At 60.1% G+C, this 16,105-nt stretch overlaps 1 protein-coding gene and 1 long non-coding RNA gene across 2 annotated transcripts; both read left to right on the top strand.

Annotated features, from left to right (window-relative positions):
- Positions 1 to 990: 990 nt before the first annotated feature.
- LOC148094002 (uncharacterized) lies at positions 991 to 3,948 on the top strand. The gene is made up of 2 exons (XR_015713976.1): positions 991 to 1,063; positions 3,371 to 3,948. It is a non-coding gene; the product is annotated as an uncharacterized LOC148094002 (long non-coding RNA).
- A 4,949-nt stretch (positions 3,949 to 8,897) lies between these two features.
- Positions 8,898 to 13,692, top strand: SLC25A47 (solute carrier family 25 member 47). The gene is made up of 6 exons (XM_016218743.2): positions 8,898 to 8,925; positions 10,805 to 10,848; positions 11,151 to 11,222; positions 11,937 to 12,119; positions 12,823 to 13,138; positions 13,412 to 13,692. The coding sequence occupies exons 1-6, from the start codon at positions 8,898 to 8,900 to the stop codon at positions 13,690 to 13,692; spliced, it is 924 nt and encodes a 307-aa protein (XP_016074229.2).
- The last annotated feature ends 2,413 nt before the right edge of the window (positions 13,693 to 16,105 follow it).

Below are 16,105 nucleotides of genomic sequence, written 5' to 3'. Positions count from 1 at the left end.
GCCCGGGGCGGGCGGGGCGCGGGGGACGTGGGGGACGGGCGGGCGGGGGAGGCGCCGGGGCGCCGCAGACAAAGAGTGTGCTTCGCGCGCCCGCCCGCGCGCCGCTCCGCGCAGCAGCGACTCCGGGGGTTCGCCGAAGTGGGGCCGTGCGACCCGTCCCGGGAACCCACACCCCGACCCGGGCCTGCGTGGCCCGGGATCCTCCCGGCTGTGCGATGCGTGTGCGCCGGGTGGGACGGGGGGCGGGGGGCGCGCTCGCTCCGGACTGGTCCCAGGAACCTGGGACCTGGGTTCAGGTTCCCGACTCCGCCGCCGAACCTCAGCGTTCTCGCCTGTATAATGGGGACACTGCAGCGATCACGGATGCGCAGCGCCAGGGCCCTCCAGGCCTGCAGGCTCGGACACAGCGAGCTGCGATACTCCCGGCGGCCAAGCGCCCCTCGGAGAGCCCGGGCCTCCCGCCTGCGCGCCCCCCGTGCGGAGGGCCCGGGGCCACTGGTCGCCCAGCTCTGCACGCGGCGTCTCGGACGGCGGACCTGCAAAAGAAACGGGGACGTGGGCGAGGGGCGCGGCCAGGCCCTCGGAGCCCGGCCCTTGCCCCCGGACTGCGGGAGCCGCAGAAGGTTGTAGAGCGGGGGAGGTCCGGGCAGGGCCGATAGCTGCGGGGCGAACAGGCCAGATCTCAACGCGTCCATAGCAGGGGCCGGGACGCGATGTGGCCGGAGGGGGCGGGAGCCGGACTGCGGGTCTGGGAGCGTACTCGGCTGGGGTCACTGCGAGTAGCTTGGGCAGTGGGAGGAGGGGGTAAGTAGGAGCCGAATTCCCAGTTCTGCCCCCCCCCCCCGCCGTCCCTGAGACTGGGACCATTCCCTGGAGATTGTCCGCGTCAGCGACTCCCCCCGCCCCCCACCTTCCCCCGCGCCTTCTGGAGGCCGGACAGCCCGGCTGGGGCTGAGCTTGGCTGCGCGCTCCGTCCTTCACTCCGAGAGTCAAATAACAGCCAAGCCGGGGCCGACTTCCTTCTTCGCCGCCTGCGGTCGGGATCCCGCTGCGGAGTTTGCAGGTTGGGCAGCGCACGGCTCTTTCACCCCTTTTACCGGTTCTGATGTCAGGATGGAGCCTGCAGTGGATATGCCTCTTAGACAGGTTTTAACGGTGACAGTTGGTGCTAGGGGGTATATGTCAGGCGCACCTGAGCCCTGAAGCACAGTGATACAGAGGCCTCCGGGCGCCAACCGTCAGTGTGGTTTCCTCTCATTCTTCTTAGAGTCTAACTAGAACAATCGTTAAGAAGACACCCAAACCCAGGTCTGCTGACTCCTAGTCCAGTGCTCGTGATGGCTGGTGGGCCCTGAATTAGGGGTCTGGAGGCCTGGGTTTGAATATCGCCAGCCTCCCTGACCCAGCTCCATGCCTCAAGGCGGCAGGGGGGCAGAGGGTGGAAGAGTGTCCAATAAGCCAGAAAAGCAGTAGCATGTGGGCCCCAGGAGAAGCCCAGACCCGAAACGGGGCAGGAGTTGACCGTGGGGATACTCGGGTGGCTGGAGAGGCCTCTGAGACCGTGACGATTAAACTGGACAACCTAAAGCCAGGTGACTTGCCTCTAGGAAGGAGTGCCCCTGGGTTGCCCAGACCTCAGGAGGTAAAGCGCAATAGCCTGCACCGTCCTGTGTTTGGAGGCTTGAGAGGAAGTCAGGTACCCAGCAGGGCAGTAGGTCAAATTGTTATGGAACGATAGGGCATTGCAGCATCGCCTTTTTCTTTTTTTCACCTCACCAGAGGATATTTTTTCCATTGCTTTTCAGAGAGAGTGGAAGGGAGAGAGAGACACACACACGTCGGTTGGTTGCCTCCTGCACTGCCCCAGGCCCAGGGACCGAACCTGCAACTGAGGTACGTGCCCTTGGCCGGGATCAAACCCGGGACCCTTCAGTCCCCAGCTTGATGCTCTAACCACTGAGCCAAACCGGCCAGGGCGCATGTGCCTTCAATGTCATGCCTGGGGCAGGTTGCATGAGCCCTTGTATGGATGTAGGTGTGAACAAAACCAGCTCCATCTCTGTGACCTCTGACCAGCCGCACTGTCCTTAGCGAGATTATCAAAGCTTCTGGTCGATGGTAATCTGTGTTCCTTAAATGTAGCCATAGTTTTGTTAGTAACAGCCCTGATGGCAGGACGCCTGAGATAAATACCAAACTAGTGAGTGTCAATTAGAAGCAATCATGTGTCACAAGACCCCCAGGAGGCATGGCCCCTGGCACTGCTGCATTCCTGTCCCTCTGTCCTGTCAGTCGTCAGTAGCTGGGTCATTCTGTGAAATCAGTGCTGTAACGGGTCTGGCAGCAGAGGGTAATGTGTGTGGAACTGCCAGTGGTCTGTGCCACTCCCACTGAACCTTCCCGTAAGTCTATCAGCCTACGATAGAGCCTGTTGTGTTCTATGGAGTCACCTGCTTTGTCTTTGGGTCTGATGATACCTCCTGGTTATGGCGGCCGTTGCACCTCTGACCCACCATTGCACGGTCCTGGCTCCCTGGGGGCCCTTAGGAAGGACACCAGCAGCCTGGAACATAGTAGGCACTCAATAGTTGAGCTTCAGGAAGCTTTTTGGAGGGAGGCCCCATCTGGGCAATCCCTGCAGGGATCCAGGTGAGGGATCTGGTGCAGGTGGAGATGGGATCCTGCAAGCTCCCAGCTTAGAGGTGGGGCCCCTTTGGAGGGAGCCAGTGTTCAGGCTGGGGCTTGTTGGGTTTAGTCCAGTCTGTGGGGAATAGTGTCGGGATGGCCCGTGGGGCAGGGAGGAAGGTGTGAAGGCAGGCACTGGGAGAAGATTGGGTCACCTGGGTGCACTGCTGGGTTACTAAACTGTAAAACCACATTTCCCCTTCAAAGCTCTTCCTAACGAGCTGTGAGTTTCTGTGCCCTCAGAAAATCATTCATCAGGTGGTGTCCAGACTAAGCGCAGCTCTGTGCGGGGGCGTGGGAACAAGGCAGACACTCCTCCCTGACCTCCAGGGGCTCTGGGCAGTTAGGGAGAAAATAGGGAGGTCCCCATTTTTGAGTCTGCATTGTTGTATCAGGGAGGGCTCTGTGTCTGTTGTTTCATTTCCTGAGGATAAAATTTCAGCACAGAATGTGCTTTCTCAGACTCCTCATGTTCTCAAGAGACCCAGACACCCCCTCTCGGGGGAGGGTTCCCTGCAGGGCTCTTCTCAAACCCCAGACTTTAAGGGGCAGGAGGGGTCCAAGGCCAGAGCAGTAGGAGCGCAGCGAGTGGGGAGGAAGAGCCACAGGGACCAGGGGTCAAGCCAGGTTACTGAAAGGTGGGTGGAGTTTTTATTCTGTACAGCTTTTATAATTTCTTACACAGGACACGTTCAGTGTGGAAAAATTAGGCGCACCAGCTGGAAAAGAAAGTTGCCTCTGCCTTCCCCACCCTTAATCTGTTGAATTCCGTGAAGGAGGCTGTTGGAACCTGGGGTGGGGGGCAAGGCTGGAGCTCAGGTGCCACAAGGCGAGTGGGGTGGGGTGGGCTGAGGACCAGCTGTGTGGACCTGGGGACTTGGGCTGTGCAGGGGACAGTGCCCAGGTGGGCAGGGTCAGGCTGTTCTAGAGGGAGACACTCAGGCTCTGCCTTTGGCTGTTGACACCTTTGCAGGAAACGGAAGATAAGAGCTGATTTCTGTAACGTTATAAACCAACCACCTCGATTTAAAACGGAGTTAATTTGCTCGGCGGGCTTGGCTCAGTGGCTGAGCATCGACCTAGGATCCAGGAGATCGTGGTGCGATTACCAGTCAGGGCAAGTGCCCGGGTTGCGGGCTCGATCCCCGGTCAGGGGCGTGCAGGAGACAGCTGATCAATGACTCTCTCATTGATGTTTCTATCTCTCTTCCTCTCTCTGAAATCAATAAAGACATTAAATAAATAAATAAATAAATAAATAAAATAAGTTAATTTAATTAATCAGCTCAGATACTGGAGGTTTTCCTAAGGGCCTATTTGACCATCTGGACCAGTGAGGGAGAAGATGCCGCAGTGAGCAGGTGGGGCTTCCTGGTGAGGGGCTGGGGAGCAGCTGCTGGTGTGTGGCCTGGCCCTGAGCAGAGCTGGCTCTGCAGAGTCCCCTTCTCCTGGTGAATACCTGTTTGCTGTATGGATGTCTCTGGCCTCTCGTCCAGTCCACCCCTGGAGTGGCCTGGCCTCCCCACTGAGCGAGTCTGCCCTGGGCCTCAGAGATGGAGGGCCTGGGACCCCTTGGAGACAGTCAGCTACTGTCCTGGTAGCCCCTCAGCCCCCAGTCCATGGTCCCCAGAGGTCTCTCTTTGGGTAGACTGAGGAATTCACTTCTCTCCATTGAATTTAGTCTACCCTGAAGTTGCTGCCATACTGGGTGGGCTCCTTGCTTCTTTGTTCAGCTGGAAACGTCCAGTTTGCCGAGGGCCCCCAGTCCAGGTGCGCTGTGTGTCTCCCTCCTGTGTACTCCATGCCACTCTGAGCTCACTCAGCCCGGAGCCGGCCAAGAGGCCGAAGGAGGCCAGCTCTGCCAGAGGAGGTGACCAGAAACCCAAGATGGGCAGCGATATAAATAGACATTTGGCAAATGCTTCTAGTCTAAAAATAGAACTAAGGGGGGCCTTCCTGGGGGAGCCCCTGGCCGGCCAGAGGACCAAAGGAGGGGTCCCCAGCTTGGGTTGGGCCTGATCAGGGCAGGAGGGTCGGGCTGAAGGAGCTCAGCCAAGTGTCTTGGCCACAGTGCAGGCTTGCTGGGCTGTCAGTTCTCCATGCCACGCGCAGGCCATGTGGGGCCCACCCTCTGGGCCAGCCCTGCGCTGGCGCTGGAGCCTGGTGAGCTGGCCCGGCTGTGCCCTCCCTAGGGGCTCTGGCGGTCGCATGCGTGGAGAATGGCTGGGTGAGCAAGCTTTCCCTGGCCAGCGGGCACTGGGAGGACGCACCAAGGCCAGTGGCCAGAGGAGGGCAGTGTGCCCTCGCCTGAACCCTGGGCTGAGTTGGTAGGTGAGTTGGCCTTGGCACGGTGGGGAAGTGAGACTGGGCAGGAGAGGTCGGGAGGGGCCAGAGAACGGCATGTGCTGAGCCCAGAGGCCGGCCCGGGGGAGTGCGCCGGGGACGGTGGGGACAGCGGAGACGGCTGGCTCAGCCTGGGCTCGCCGCGGCCACTCTCTGGAACTAAGGCGACGTGGGCCACTGATAGGGAAAAGACGCGAATGGCCAACAGATGGGAAAAAGAAACATTCGCCTTCGCCTGCCTCCTGCGGGGGGACAACCAGCCCGGGCTGTGGGCTCCCCTGTGTCGGCTGCATCTCCGCCATCCGAGTCCAGTTGTTGCTGTTTTCTGTTCTGTTTTGCTCAACTTCACCTGAGGGTGTTTTCCCGTTGATTTTAGATAGGGAGGGAGGGACGGACAGAGAGAGAGACGGAGAGAGAGAGACAGAGAGAGGGACAGAGAGATGGACAGAGAGAGAGATAGAGAGATGGACAGAGAGACAGAAAGAGGGACAGAGAGAGAGGTAGAGAGATGGACAGAGAGACAGAGAGAGGGACAGAGAGAGAGAAATATCGATGTGTGAGACACATTGATTGGTTGCCTCCTGCACTCGGGATCGAACCTGCGGCCCAGGTCGTGCCCTTGACTGGGAATTGAACCTGTGACCCTTCAGTGTGCGGGGCGATGCTCTAACCATTGAGCCACCGGCCAGGGCTGCTGTCTGGATTTTTAAATAACTTGTAGTTACTCCTTTTGTTATACCCTGGAAACGCATTTAAGATGTGTCGAGTTCCTCCGTGGCCCCTGGACCAGCATGGCCCCCAGCCCAGCGAGCCCAGCGGGGCCAGCAGCGCCCTTGCCCCCCTTCCTGGAGGCTGGCCCTTGCCCTTCGGTTGGTCCTGGCTTGAGCCGTGTGTGCGATGTCTGTCTCCCCCTGGAGGATGGCCTGGCCTCCCTTGCTCAGGCTGGGTGGGGCTGAACCTGGTGGGGCTCTGGTGTAGGTGGCAGAGGCGTAAAGCAGGCCTCCCTGCTAATAATAATATCACTCCCCACTGGGAGGGGAGGTCCCAGTGGGCAACCATGGGCTCTGTCTTCTGCCATCCATGCACAACTCAGAGAAGTCACACCACTGACCCCAGACCACACAGCTGGGTAAGGGGGAGCCAGGAGCCAAACCCAGCTTGAGCATTCCCCCCAAATCATGTGAGGTTCCCCTCGACTAAGACCCCAGCCTGCCCAGCAACCCGAAGGCCTCTTTGCCATCTACTGAGTCAGGTCAAGACAAGTGTGAGCAGCTGACTCTGCCCTAGGTCCATCCATCTGTCTGTTACCTATCATCTAACCATTCATCCATCTATTGACCCATCTACCCACCCACTCGCCCATCCACACACCTACCCACTCATCCACTCTCCCATTTATTTACCCCCCCACTCATCCATCCACCCACCCATTCGCCATCTATCCATCCATCTACCCACCCACCCAGCCAGCCACCCACTGACCCACCCATCCATTCACTGACTTGTTTTCATGCATTTATTCACTGAACCTCCCCAGGGTGCCTGCCTTGTGCCGGGTGCTGCGGGCTCAGAGACAAACCCGCTGCGACTCTGCCTGCCAGAGTTCATGGCGGGGCGGGGAGACGTTGAGACCTGCACAGAGCAGCCTGCGCAGAGAGGTGGCATGTTTTCTGTTTCTGCTGTGAGAAGGGGAAAGTTTGGGCATGTTTGTTTGGGAGACAAAGGGCAGGTGAAACTTGGCTGCAGTGACAGAGAAAACATCCTGTCTCAAATGTCACCTCTTGGGCTGCCTTTTCTAATAGCCGCCCCCCCAGCCCAATGCTCCCTGTCCCCTCTTTACTCTATGTCTCTCCTTGGTCCTTACCACCACCTGACAGGCTCTGTGTTTTCATTTATTGTGTTGGTGTCTGTCTCCCCACCTAGAACAGAGGACCCACAGGGCAAGAACATCAGTCTGTTTACTGCTGTGGCCCGGTGTCTGGAACTTGGCATGTAGTAGGCATACAGCGTTTGTTGCATGAGGGGAGGGCATGGGCAAGACCAGACTGCTGTCCAGGGGGGAGATGATACAAGCGGGGGCTGTGCAGACGGATAGTGAAAGTGGATCTGAACATGAACTTCAGAGGTCTGACCGCAGGACTGGGTGCCTCACAGGGGGAAAGGCATCCAGGGTAATTTCTGGCTTCCTGGCTCAGGTGCCAGGGGGTGAGTGGCACTTAGCACATTAGACGCTCTGCAGGAAATATGGGACTAAACTGTTCCCCTTTCTTTCAGTTAGACAACATTCTTCAAGCTCCCTCATCACGCAAGGTCCTGGCCTTCCAAGTATAGCATCTGAAATTGAACCTAAGCCCCAGCTGTATTTGCCCTGCTCATAACAGTCCTGTCACCTCCTTTTTTCTAGAACCTATTCTCCTGTTAATGCAGCCTTTGCATTTGCCTGGCCACTTTCACGGGGACGTGCCTGGATCTTGCTCTGAGTGGTCACACATGTGAGGCAGGTACTATCCTTCCGTGGATGCAGAAGTGGAGGCACAGAATGGTCAAGGGGCTTGCCCAGGGTTTCAGAGCTGACATGAGTGGCAGAGCTGGGCTTTGAACACAGGCAGCTTGGCTCCTAACCAGACTGAGCTGTTTCTCTCTAAAGTCCAGGAATGGCATTAAGACTGGCCTTGGACGGGCCACATCCTGCCCTTTGCCCTCTGCCGTGGCAGCTGCCGCTGGCAACTTGTGTCCCCACTCACAAACTGCTGGGCAGATGCCAGTGAGGCTGCCCTCTGTCAGCTCTCAGCCTGTTCAGGGCCCGCGTGCAAGTTCACCCACCAGGACACATGGCCCTGCCCAGGGGCTACCCTGACAGGGCGGCCTGGATCCTGGTCAGGGTACCCTTGGGCGAGTTCATGGCTTCTCTGAGCCTCAGGTTCCTTGCAGCTGCAGTGGTTTCGAGTGATGAGCAGACAGAAGCAGCCTCTTGTTGGAGCAGCTCTTTCATGAATGTTCTGGTTGGTTAGAGGCCAAACTGCCAGTCCCAGAGGTGGGCCCGGCAGGACGTGGTCCCCTCACTCAGCGAGCTCTGTTCAGTGCTGGATCTGTGCCGGGTGCTGGGGACTCAGTGGAGGCAGACTTGGCCAGGGCCCCGGAGGCAGGAGAGACAGATACGGGCATAGCAGGGACAGTGTGGGACCAGGGCGGTGTGAAGGGCGTGCGACCAACAGTGAGCCGTGACTGGTGTTCGTGCTGCGCCCAGGAGGACTCTGGCCAGCCTCCTCAGTGCCAGGCACCAGTGGCCCATTGTCCCCACCCCTTCCCTGCCAACTGGACTCTTTGAGGACGGCCTGGGCCTCAGTGCAGCCTCAGCTCAGAGAGTGTTTGTTGAATGAATAAGTGAGGGAGTTTTGAGGGTTTTCCAGGCAGGAACAATTCCAGGGGAGTCAGGGAGGCCCAAGACACAAGTGAGGCCTGAACTGGGGCTTGGAGGGGCAGGGACATCACAGCCCTGTCCCTGGACCTTCCAGGAGGTGTCTGGACGTGGTCTGGGCCCAGGCCCGCAGCGGTATGGACAGTGGTCCTGTTTCCCGAGAGCCCAAAAGCTCTGGTGGACTCTCTCTACTTCCCCACAGCTGGGTCCTGAGGCCACTTGGACAAGGGGCCTTTGGGGGTGGCTGGGCGGGAGTCCAGGTGGGCATCGACCTGCCTGTTTCCCAGTGCGACCTCTGCCTTCTGGGCCACTGGCCAGCAGGCTCCTGCTTCCTGTCCCCTGCCCCCACCACAGGTATTTAAGGTCTGGGAGGAGCTGACCTGGGGGTGGTGGCATCAGACTGCTCTCAGGCAGGGGAACCCCAGGGCCTTCCCCGCCACCCACATCGCCCATGGATTTTGTTGCTGGAGCCATCGGAGGTAACAGACAGGGACAGCAGGGCCTCGTAGGGGACTGCTGCTCCTGGGGTACCAGGAGGAGCTGGGGTGCTCTGCCTTGTGGGGTGGCCTCTGGCAGACGTGGGGTTTGAGGAGCCACTCCAGAAGTGGCTGGGTCCTCGGCCTGCCCACGGGTGCTGGGTGCCGGGAAGACAGAGCTGGTTCCTGGGGGTCTCGGGCGGCTGCGCACGGCGGGGTGCAGGTGGAGGGGGGTGAGTCTGCACTGGCCTGGGCGGCTCAGCTGGGAAGGCTGAGGGGCAGTTTCGGGGATGGAGGGTGGCCCAGGGGGCAGAGGGTGGTCTCTGCCTGGGGCAGGCGGAGGCGGGGAGTGATCAGCACAGAGGGCCGGCGAGCCGTGGACAGGACAAGAGGCTCCGGGAGAGGGTGGACGGTGAGGACAACAGACCAGGAAGCCGTGGGCAGAGGAGGGGGGGCCCAGCCCCGCCCCAGCCCCCCCACCCCCCTGCTGTGTGCAGTCCTGGCTTTGCTGGGCTCACAGACTGTTTTCACTTCTGGGGAAAAGGCTCATTTCGAAAGACTGACGCAGACAGATAACTGGCCTGTTGGGTAACAGGTTCAGATGGGGCCCTGGCTCTTCCCGGCCATCCATCCTGCAGGCTGGGGAGGCCGTTTTGGGCTGGGAACCCCTAGCCTTGCTTATCACGTGAAACAGCCGTGGGCTCCTCGTTCACACTCCTGGGAACGGTGTGGGAGAGGAGGGCAGTGCCCAGCAGGGCAGACCAGGGCCCTGGCCCCATCAAGAGGCTGCTGAGGTCCTGCTGTGTGCCGGGCCTGAGGCCAGTGGCTGCCCTGGACGTTAGCCCCCTAAAGAGGAGGCTCAGAGAACGGGGCTTGACTTGCCCAAGATCACACAGCCAGGAAGGGCTCCTGAGTCCTGGGTGTTTCCTCCAGAGCCCACCGAAGGCCTGGGTAGAAAGGGCCTCTGCTCTATGCAGGGTCCTGGATCACAAGGACCAGATGTGGGTCTTATCCTTGAGAGAATCCAGTTCTAGAGGCAGAGGTGGCATGCTGTGTGACAAAGCCATGTGACAGGGGCTCTGATCAACATGCGTCTGGGCACAGAGGCAGCCCTGACTACAGGGTGAGGGAGGGCTCCAGAGAGGAGGTCATGCTGTGGCAGGACTTTGATGGATGAGTAGGAGTTTGCTGAGGTATATGCGAGGGTCAAGGAGGGTAATTCTACCCAAGTCAGTCATTCATTTCATTCTATTTATGCATATTTATTGATTCCTGGGATACCAAGTAAATAGGGCCCAGCCCCACATACATTATTGTCCTCAGATGGCCCTCACACCCCAGCCCCAGGGACCTGCCTGCTCACTCTGGCTCCCCCATGGCAGTGCTGGGGCTTGGACATTGAGTCCCTGAAAAGGAGATAGAAGCGGGACTGTGGCACCCAGCCCTCTTTGCAGGGACAGAGGGCCCTGGCCCAGGGAGCCTTGCATCCCACTCTGTTCCCACACAGACTCGTGGTCCCAGGCAGCCCTCATGGAGCCCTGGGGTGCCTGGGCTCTCCCACCCCCAGACAAACCCTTCACAGCCTGAGGTTTGAGGACTCAGCAAGTGTCGGACCAGAAGTTCTTTCAAAACGTGACACCTGGGGGCAGGCTGAGGGCGTCCCTGGCTTTCAGAACAAGGCACCTGGGGGCCAAGACTCAGAGGGGGAGGCATCGCCAGCAGCCGTCAGGAGTCGCTTCAGCTCTCTGAGCCTCCGCTTCCTTGTTTCCAGCACGGGGCAGCTCTCCCATCGATGACGCACAGCGTGGACCAAGAGTGTGGGTCTGTTCCCCTCCTCCTCTGCTCCCACTGTCCTCACCCCTGTTCTCTGGTTTCCTTCCAGGCATCTGCGGTGTTGCTGTGGGCTACCCCCTGGACACGGTGAAGGTGCAGTGACAGGCCCTGCCACCCACCCCAAGGCCCCTGCCTGTGCTTAGGCCACCCTGCGAGTCTCCTGCACCCCATCCACTGCCAGAGAGCTTTCTAGAGTGCTAATCGGACCCAGACCTCCCCACCGTCCTCAGGACTGTCCCTCCCTCTCCCTCAGCATGAGCCTCAGGTTTCTCCTCTTAAAAGGGGCTCACTGTCCCTGCTCTCCCCGTCGTCAGTGCCTGTGACCATCGAGGAGCTGGCTCTTTCCTCCCCCCAGGCCTGGAGCCACCCCTTCCTGAAGCCTGCTTTTCCCACAGGTCAGGATCCAGACGGAGCCCAAGTACACAGGCATCTGGCACTGCGTCCGGGACACCTACCTCCGAGAGCGGGTAGGCCTGGGCCAGAGTGACGGGCAGGGGATGTCGGGGCTGGCACCCCAGGCCTGCCACTCACCAACAAGCCAGGCGATGTTGAGCCCCTGTCTGGGCCTCGGTTCTCTCCAAATGGGAATAATTGTAACAGTCTCCCAGCTTCCTCTGAAGCCCAGGGCTGGGGTGTCGGGCACACAGGTGTTTGGATTGAGGTCCTACCTCCAGGAGAGGGTCTAGCGGTCTTATCTGGGGACTTTGAAGGCCTGGGGACACCCATGTGTTTGCATTTCTGTCCCCTGCAGGCTGGGCAGCAGCAGTGCTGGGTGGAGTTGTCAGGTCCCCAGGGTCCAGGTCAGAGACCTGTCCAGAGCTAGGACACAGGGACATTTACCAAAGTGAAGTTGAGGCTGTCCAGGGACGAGCAAAAGGAAAATAGCAACAATGAAGCCTGTCAGTTCACCAGCCTCATCGCCAAGCAGCTGCCCTGGGTCCAGCCTGGCCCTGTCTCTTCGGTTCCTCATTAAGTTGGTATTATGATCCCCGTAGTATCACCACCTCTCAAGTTGATACTGTGATCCCCGTTTTACAGCCCGGGATGCCGAGGCCCTGGGCAGCGGGTGACTTGCCTGGAGTCCCGCAGCCAGGGAGGGCCTGCAGGGTGAGACGGGGCCATCTTCCCGGCCGGCCTCTGGTCTGACTCGGGCCCTTGGGTCCCACCCACCCGTCCGCCAGGTGTGGGGATTCTACAGGGGCCTCTCGCTGCCCGTGTGCACGGTGTCCCTGGTCTCGTCCCTGTCGTTCGGCACCTACCGCCACTGCCTCTCGCACATCTGCCGGTTCCGGTATGGCAGTGCCGACGCCAAGCCCGCCAGGACCGACGTCACGCTCTCGGGCTTCGCCTCGGGCCTCGTCCGGGTGCGTGGGCCGGGGGGGGTCCGGGGCGGCGGTCGTGGGGAAAGGCTGGGAGGGCCTGAGAGGTGGCCAAGCCCAGAGGCAGGGAAACTGAGGCTCGGTGAGCGCAGAGACGAGATGGGGGCTGGGGGACTCTGGGAGGGGACTCCGCTGACTCATTAGCTGAGGGGGCTTGAGGATGCCGGGAGCCTCTCTGAACTTCTTACCCTTCATCAGTAAGAGGCGTCACGGTGACGACTGGTGAGGTGACGTGCAAAGCCCCCAGCACAGTCTGACAGGTGTGGGCATCCATGAAATGGTAAACGGCACTGTTAGTAATGTCGTGTTACACATTAATGTTATTAAGTACTTACGTTGTTTTATTATTTACATTAAGTACATGAATTAAATAATACATTAATATGTCGTTAACATATGAACGATGTGACTAAATGCTCTCATGAACCCGAGTCACAGCCACTACCCGACACCTACTGTGTGTCCAGCCCGCTCTGCGCTGGGACGTGTGTGTGGCTGAAGCAAGTGCTGGCTTTGGCCTGGGTGGGCAGAGTTGGCTCTGAATGCAGCTCCACCGGGGCCGTGGGCCAGCCTGAAGCTTCACGGGGCCCGGGGTTCCCAAAGTCCCCGTGGGGAACGTGACGCCGACCGGAGACCAGGTCTAGGGCAGTGCCGGTGCCCCCTCATTGCTGCTGCGTCTCTGCTCCAGGTGTTCCTGACCTCGCCTACCGAGGTGGCCAAGGTCCGCCTGCAGACGCAGACGCAGCAGCAGCGGCGATCCTCAGCCTCCTGGCCCTCGGCAGCGCCCCCCATGTGTCCTGCGCCCCCTTCGGGCCTGGTGCCTGGGCCCAAGTACCGGGGGCCGCTGCACTGCCTGGCCACGGTGGCCCGTGAGGAGGGCCTGCGGGGCCTCTACAAGGGCAGCTCTGCCCTGCTCTTCCGCGAGGGCCACTCCTTCGCCACCTACTTCCTCTCCTATTCCATCCTCAGCGAGTGGCTCACCCCTGCAGGCCACAGCCAGCCAGGTGAGTGGGGGCTGGGGCCTGGGAAGGGGGCAGGCTCAGCCAGTGGGAATTGAGTCACGCGGCACATTGGTACCCCAGAGCCTCCCAGGGTGGGAACCCCAGTGCTCTTGACGCTGAGGGTCAGGACAGACCCCCTCTGTGTGGTCTTGGACACGGTGGAGTGAGCCCAGGGCTCCATTACGGCTGGGCCCTGCCCTGGGTGCCCCTCCCACTCTCCTCTCATGCTCAGTCAGCTTCCAATCAGGGCGCTCCCTTGTGGGTCTCCCCCTGCAGATGTCTTGGGCGTGCTGCTGGCCGGTGGCTGTGCAGGGGTCCTGGCCTGGGCTGTGGCCACCCCCATGGACGTGATTAAGACCCGCCTGCAGGCCGATGGGCAGGGCCAGCAGCGCTACCGGGGCCTCCTGCACTGCATGGTGACCAGTGTGCGAGAGGAGGGGCCGCGGGTCCTTTTCAAGGGGCTGACGCTCAACTGCTGCCGGGCCTTCCCTGTCAACATGGTGGTCTTTGTCGCCTACGAGGCCGCGCTGAGTCTCTCCCGGGGCCTGCTCAAATAGCTGGTCCCATCGCCCAGGGGCCAGCCCGCCGGCAGCTTCCAGAGGTCACAGTAGCTGGTGGAGGCGAAGGGAAGTGTCCTCACACGTGGTCACCCAGGACAGCCGGGAGCCACCCTAAAGACAGTCTGCTGGGGCCTGGGCTTGGCCCACCCAGCTACAGACCAGAGAAGGTCCAGGGGCCCATCTGCTACCAGCCCTGGGTTGGCCTGGGGGTCACATGAGCCAGGGAGGAGTCCTTTTGGGTGAGGACATCCCTCACGTGGAGTTGTGGGTGCAGGTGGTCAGTTGTTCATTCCAGCCACCCTGTGGCCTCTCCCCACCACCCGTCTTCAGAGCACCCATGTCCCCGCCACCACCGTTTACTCGGCTGTCCTCTTGGCCACCCACATCCACCCCACTCCTCTCTGCTGCTATTTAGGTCACTCTTCACCCCCTGTCCCTTAGCTGCAGCTCAGCTGGTCCCCCCGACAGGACTGAGGCACAGCTGTTTGGTTCGGGCACCAGACTGCTCAGAGCAGCACTGCCCGTGGCCGTGGTGAGCTGGTGTGAGGGCAGGTCATGTATCCCCACCCTGCCTGGAGGCGTAGAGGGGGCCTGTTGTCAATTAAACTTTCCTGAGGATGTCCAGTGGTGCTGCTCTGTGGTGTGGTGATCAGGGTCCCCCCCCTTCAGTGCATCCTCAGAGGCCAAGCTCCCCAAACCTGTGGGTCAGCGCCCCGCCCAGCATTCTGGCTGGTTCCACTCCCTCGGCCTTCAGACCTGGGGGCCTGGCCCGTGGGCTGGGCCCTGCCACAGCAGGCTGTTCGGCATCCAGCATGACACCTGCTCTCCTCGCTACCGTCTCAAACCCATCCCCTTTCTGAGCAAAACCGGGTTCCAGCCAGTTCCAGACAGCTGCCTGGTCCCATCAGTGCCCGGACACAGCTGTGAGCTGTCTTTCCATGGGGGCCTGGAGGAGGGAGGGGTCAGTGTGTCCTGAACACTGCTGGGTGCCAGGCACCTTACACAGCTTATCACAACAGCCTGGCCAGGTGAGGAAACAGCTCAGAGGGGGAGCTGGGTGTGCTCCAGGCCACACCGCAGGGAGGGTGGGGGGCTCCTGAGGCTCCAGCTGTCTCCTTGGCACCACATGCCTTCCAGTGACGGGGCCAATGGGGGCCACTGGGAGCCAGAGCTGGCAGGTGCTGACAAACCTGCTGGACTACAAACCTCTGCAGCAGCCTGGACTACACTCCCTCACAGACACCAGCCTTGACTCTGTCCTTGGACAGAACACGTTCGTATTCCCAGACCCACGGGTGGATCACCCTGGCCTGGCCTGCTTGTCATACTGACCCTGTTCGCTTACACAGGTGCTCTCTGCAGGAACGCCCTTCCCTCTCCTCTCCTGGCTCACTCCCCATCTCAGACACACTTCCTCCAGGAAGCTATCCCTGCCTGACCACCAGGCCGCTTTCAGGTGTCTCTTACTCAGATCCCACAGGGCTACCCAAGGACAGCACATGTCTGATTTGGGAAATACCCAGCTCGGGGCCTGGCATGGGCAGGAGCTCAGGGGTTGTGGAACGACTGAGTGGGTGAGTGAATAAATGAAGTCCTGGAGTATTTCCTGGAAGTTCATCCAGCTTAGAGTTCAAGTTGCTGACACTCTGGCCAGGTGCCTGGAAAAGGGGGTCAGCTAACAAAAAGTTTTAATAATTCATCAAAACCCTGACCCTGTGCCCACTTCTGGCAAGTAGACCACCAGAGTGTCGACTTGCTCCAGCCCTGGAAGGAGTGACCGGCTGAGGGAGGGTGGGGACCATTGGTCACTGAGCATCTGTCCCATCCATGTTGGGGAAATGGCTTTGCAGGAAGGTCCTTGTTCTCTACAACCTCTAGGTGGCAAGACCCTTTGGACTCAGCCCAGATCCTCTTTAGAGATGGGGAAGGAAGGGGGCGGGCCCAGAATCAGTGGGGCCAGAGCTGGTCTCCCCACTAACTGTTCTGCCTTCACTGTCAGGCTGCACTTGAAATGTGGAACGGGAGCTGAAGGGTGGTCACCCAGGGGCCATCAGTCATGTCCTGGCTCCAGAAGGGCAGCCGGCATAGCTCTGCCATTCAGGGAGAGCCGATGCATCTGAGGCTGCAGGCACCGAGGCCTGTGCCGGGGGCCCCTCTCACTCTGGCTCTGCAGTGTTGTCCTGGGCATGTGCTCCCTCTGGCCGAGTGGCCATCTGTCCTCCCATTCAGCTGTCCATTGCCATGTAGGGTGCTCTCTCTGCTTGTCCCTTAGATGCAGCTCAGCTGGTCTCCGCACCAGACTGGGGACCAAGGCGCATGGGAAATCTGAAGCAGTCCTCGCCCTCCAGGGGCTGGGAACCAACCTGTGTCACCTCCAAACACCTGCTGGGCCGGCCATATCTATCCTGAT

The sequence above is a fragment of the Miniopterus natalensis genome, chromosome 1 (genome assembly GCF_054644295.1).
Source record: "Miniopterus natalensis isolate mMinNat1 chromosome 1, mMinNat1.hap1, whole genome shotgun sequence".
Classification (NCBI taxonomy): domain Eukaryota; kingdom Metazoa; phylum Chordata; class Mammalia; order Chiroptera; family Miniopteridae; genus Miniopterus; species Miniopterus natalensis.
This window is presented reverse-complemented; position numbering and strand designations above follow the sequence as displayed.

Bases quoted from the DNA above. Each gene is read 5' to 3' on its own strand.
- SLC25A47 (XM_016218743.2), top strand. From the start codon at position 8,898: ATGGATTTTGTTGCTGGAGCCATCGGAG. The intron at 11,223-11,936 runs GTAGGCCTGGGC...CCCGTCCGCCAG, and splicing joins ACACCTACCTCCGAGAGCGG to GTGTGGGGATTCTACAGGGG. The intron at 12,120-12,822 runs GTGCGTGGGCCG...TCTCTGCTCCAG, and splicing joins TCGCCTCGGGCCTCGTCCGG to GTGTTCCTGACCTCGCCTAC.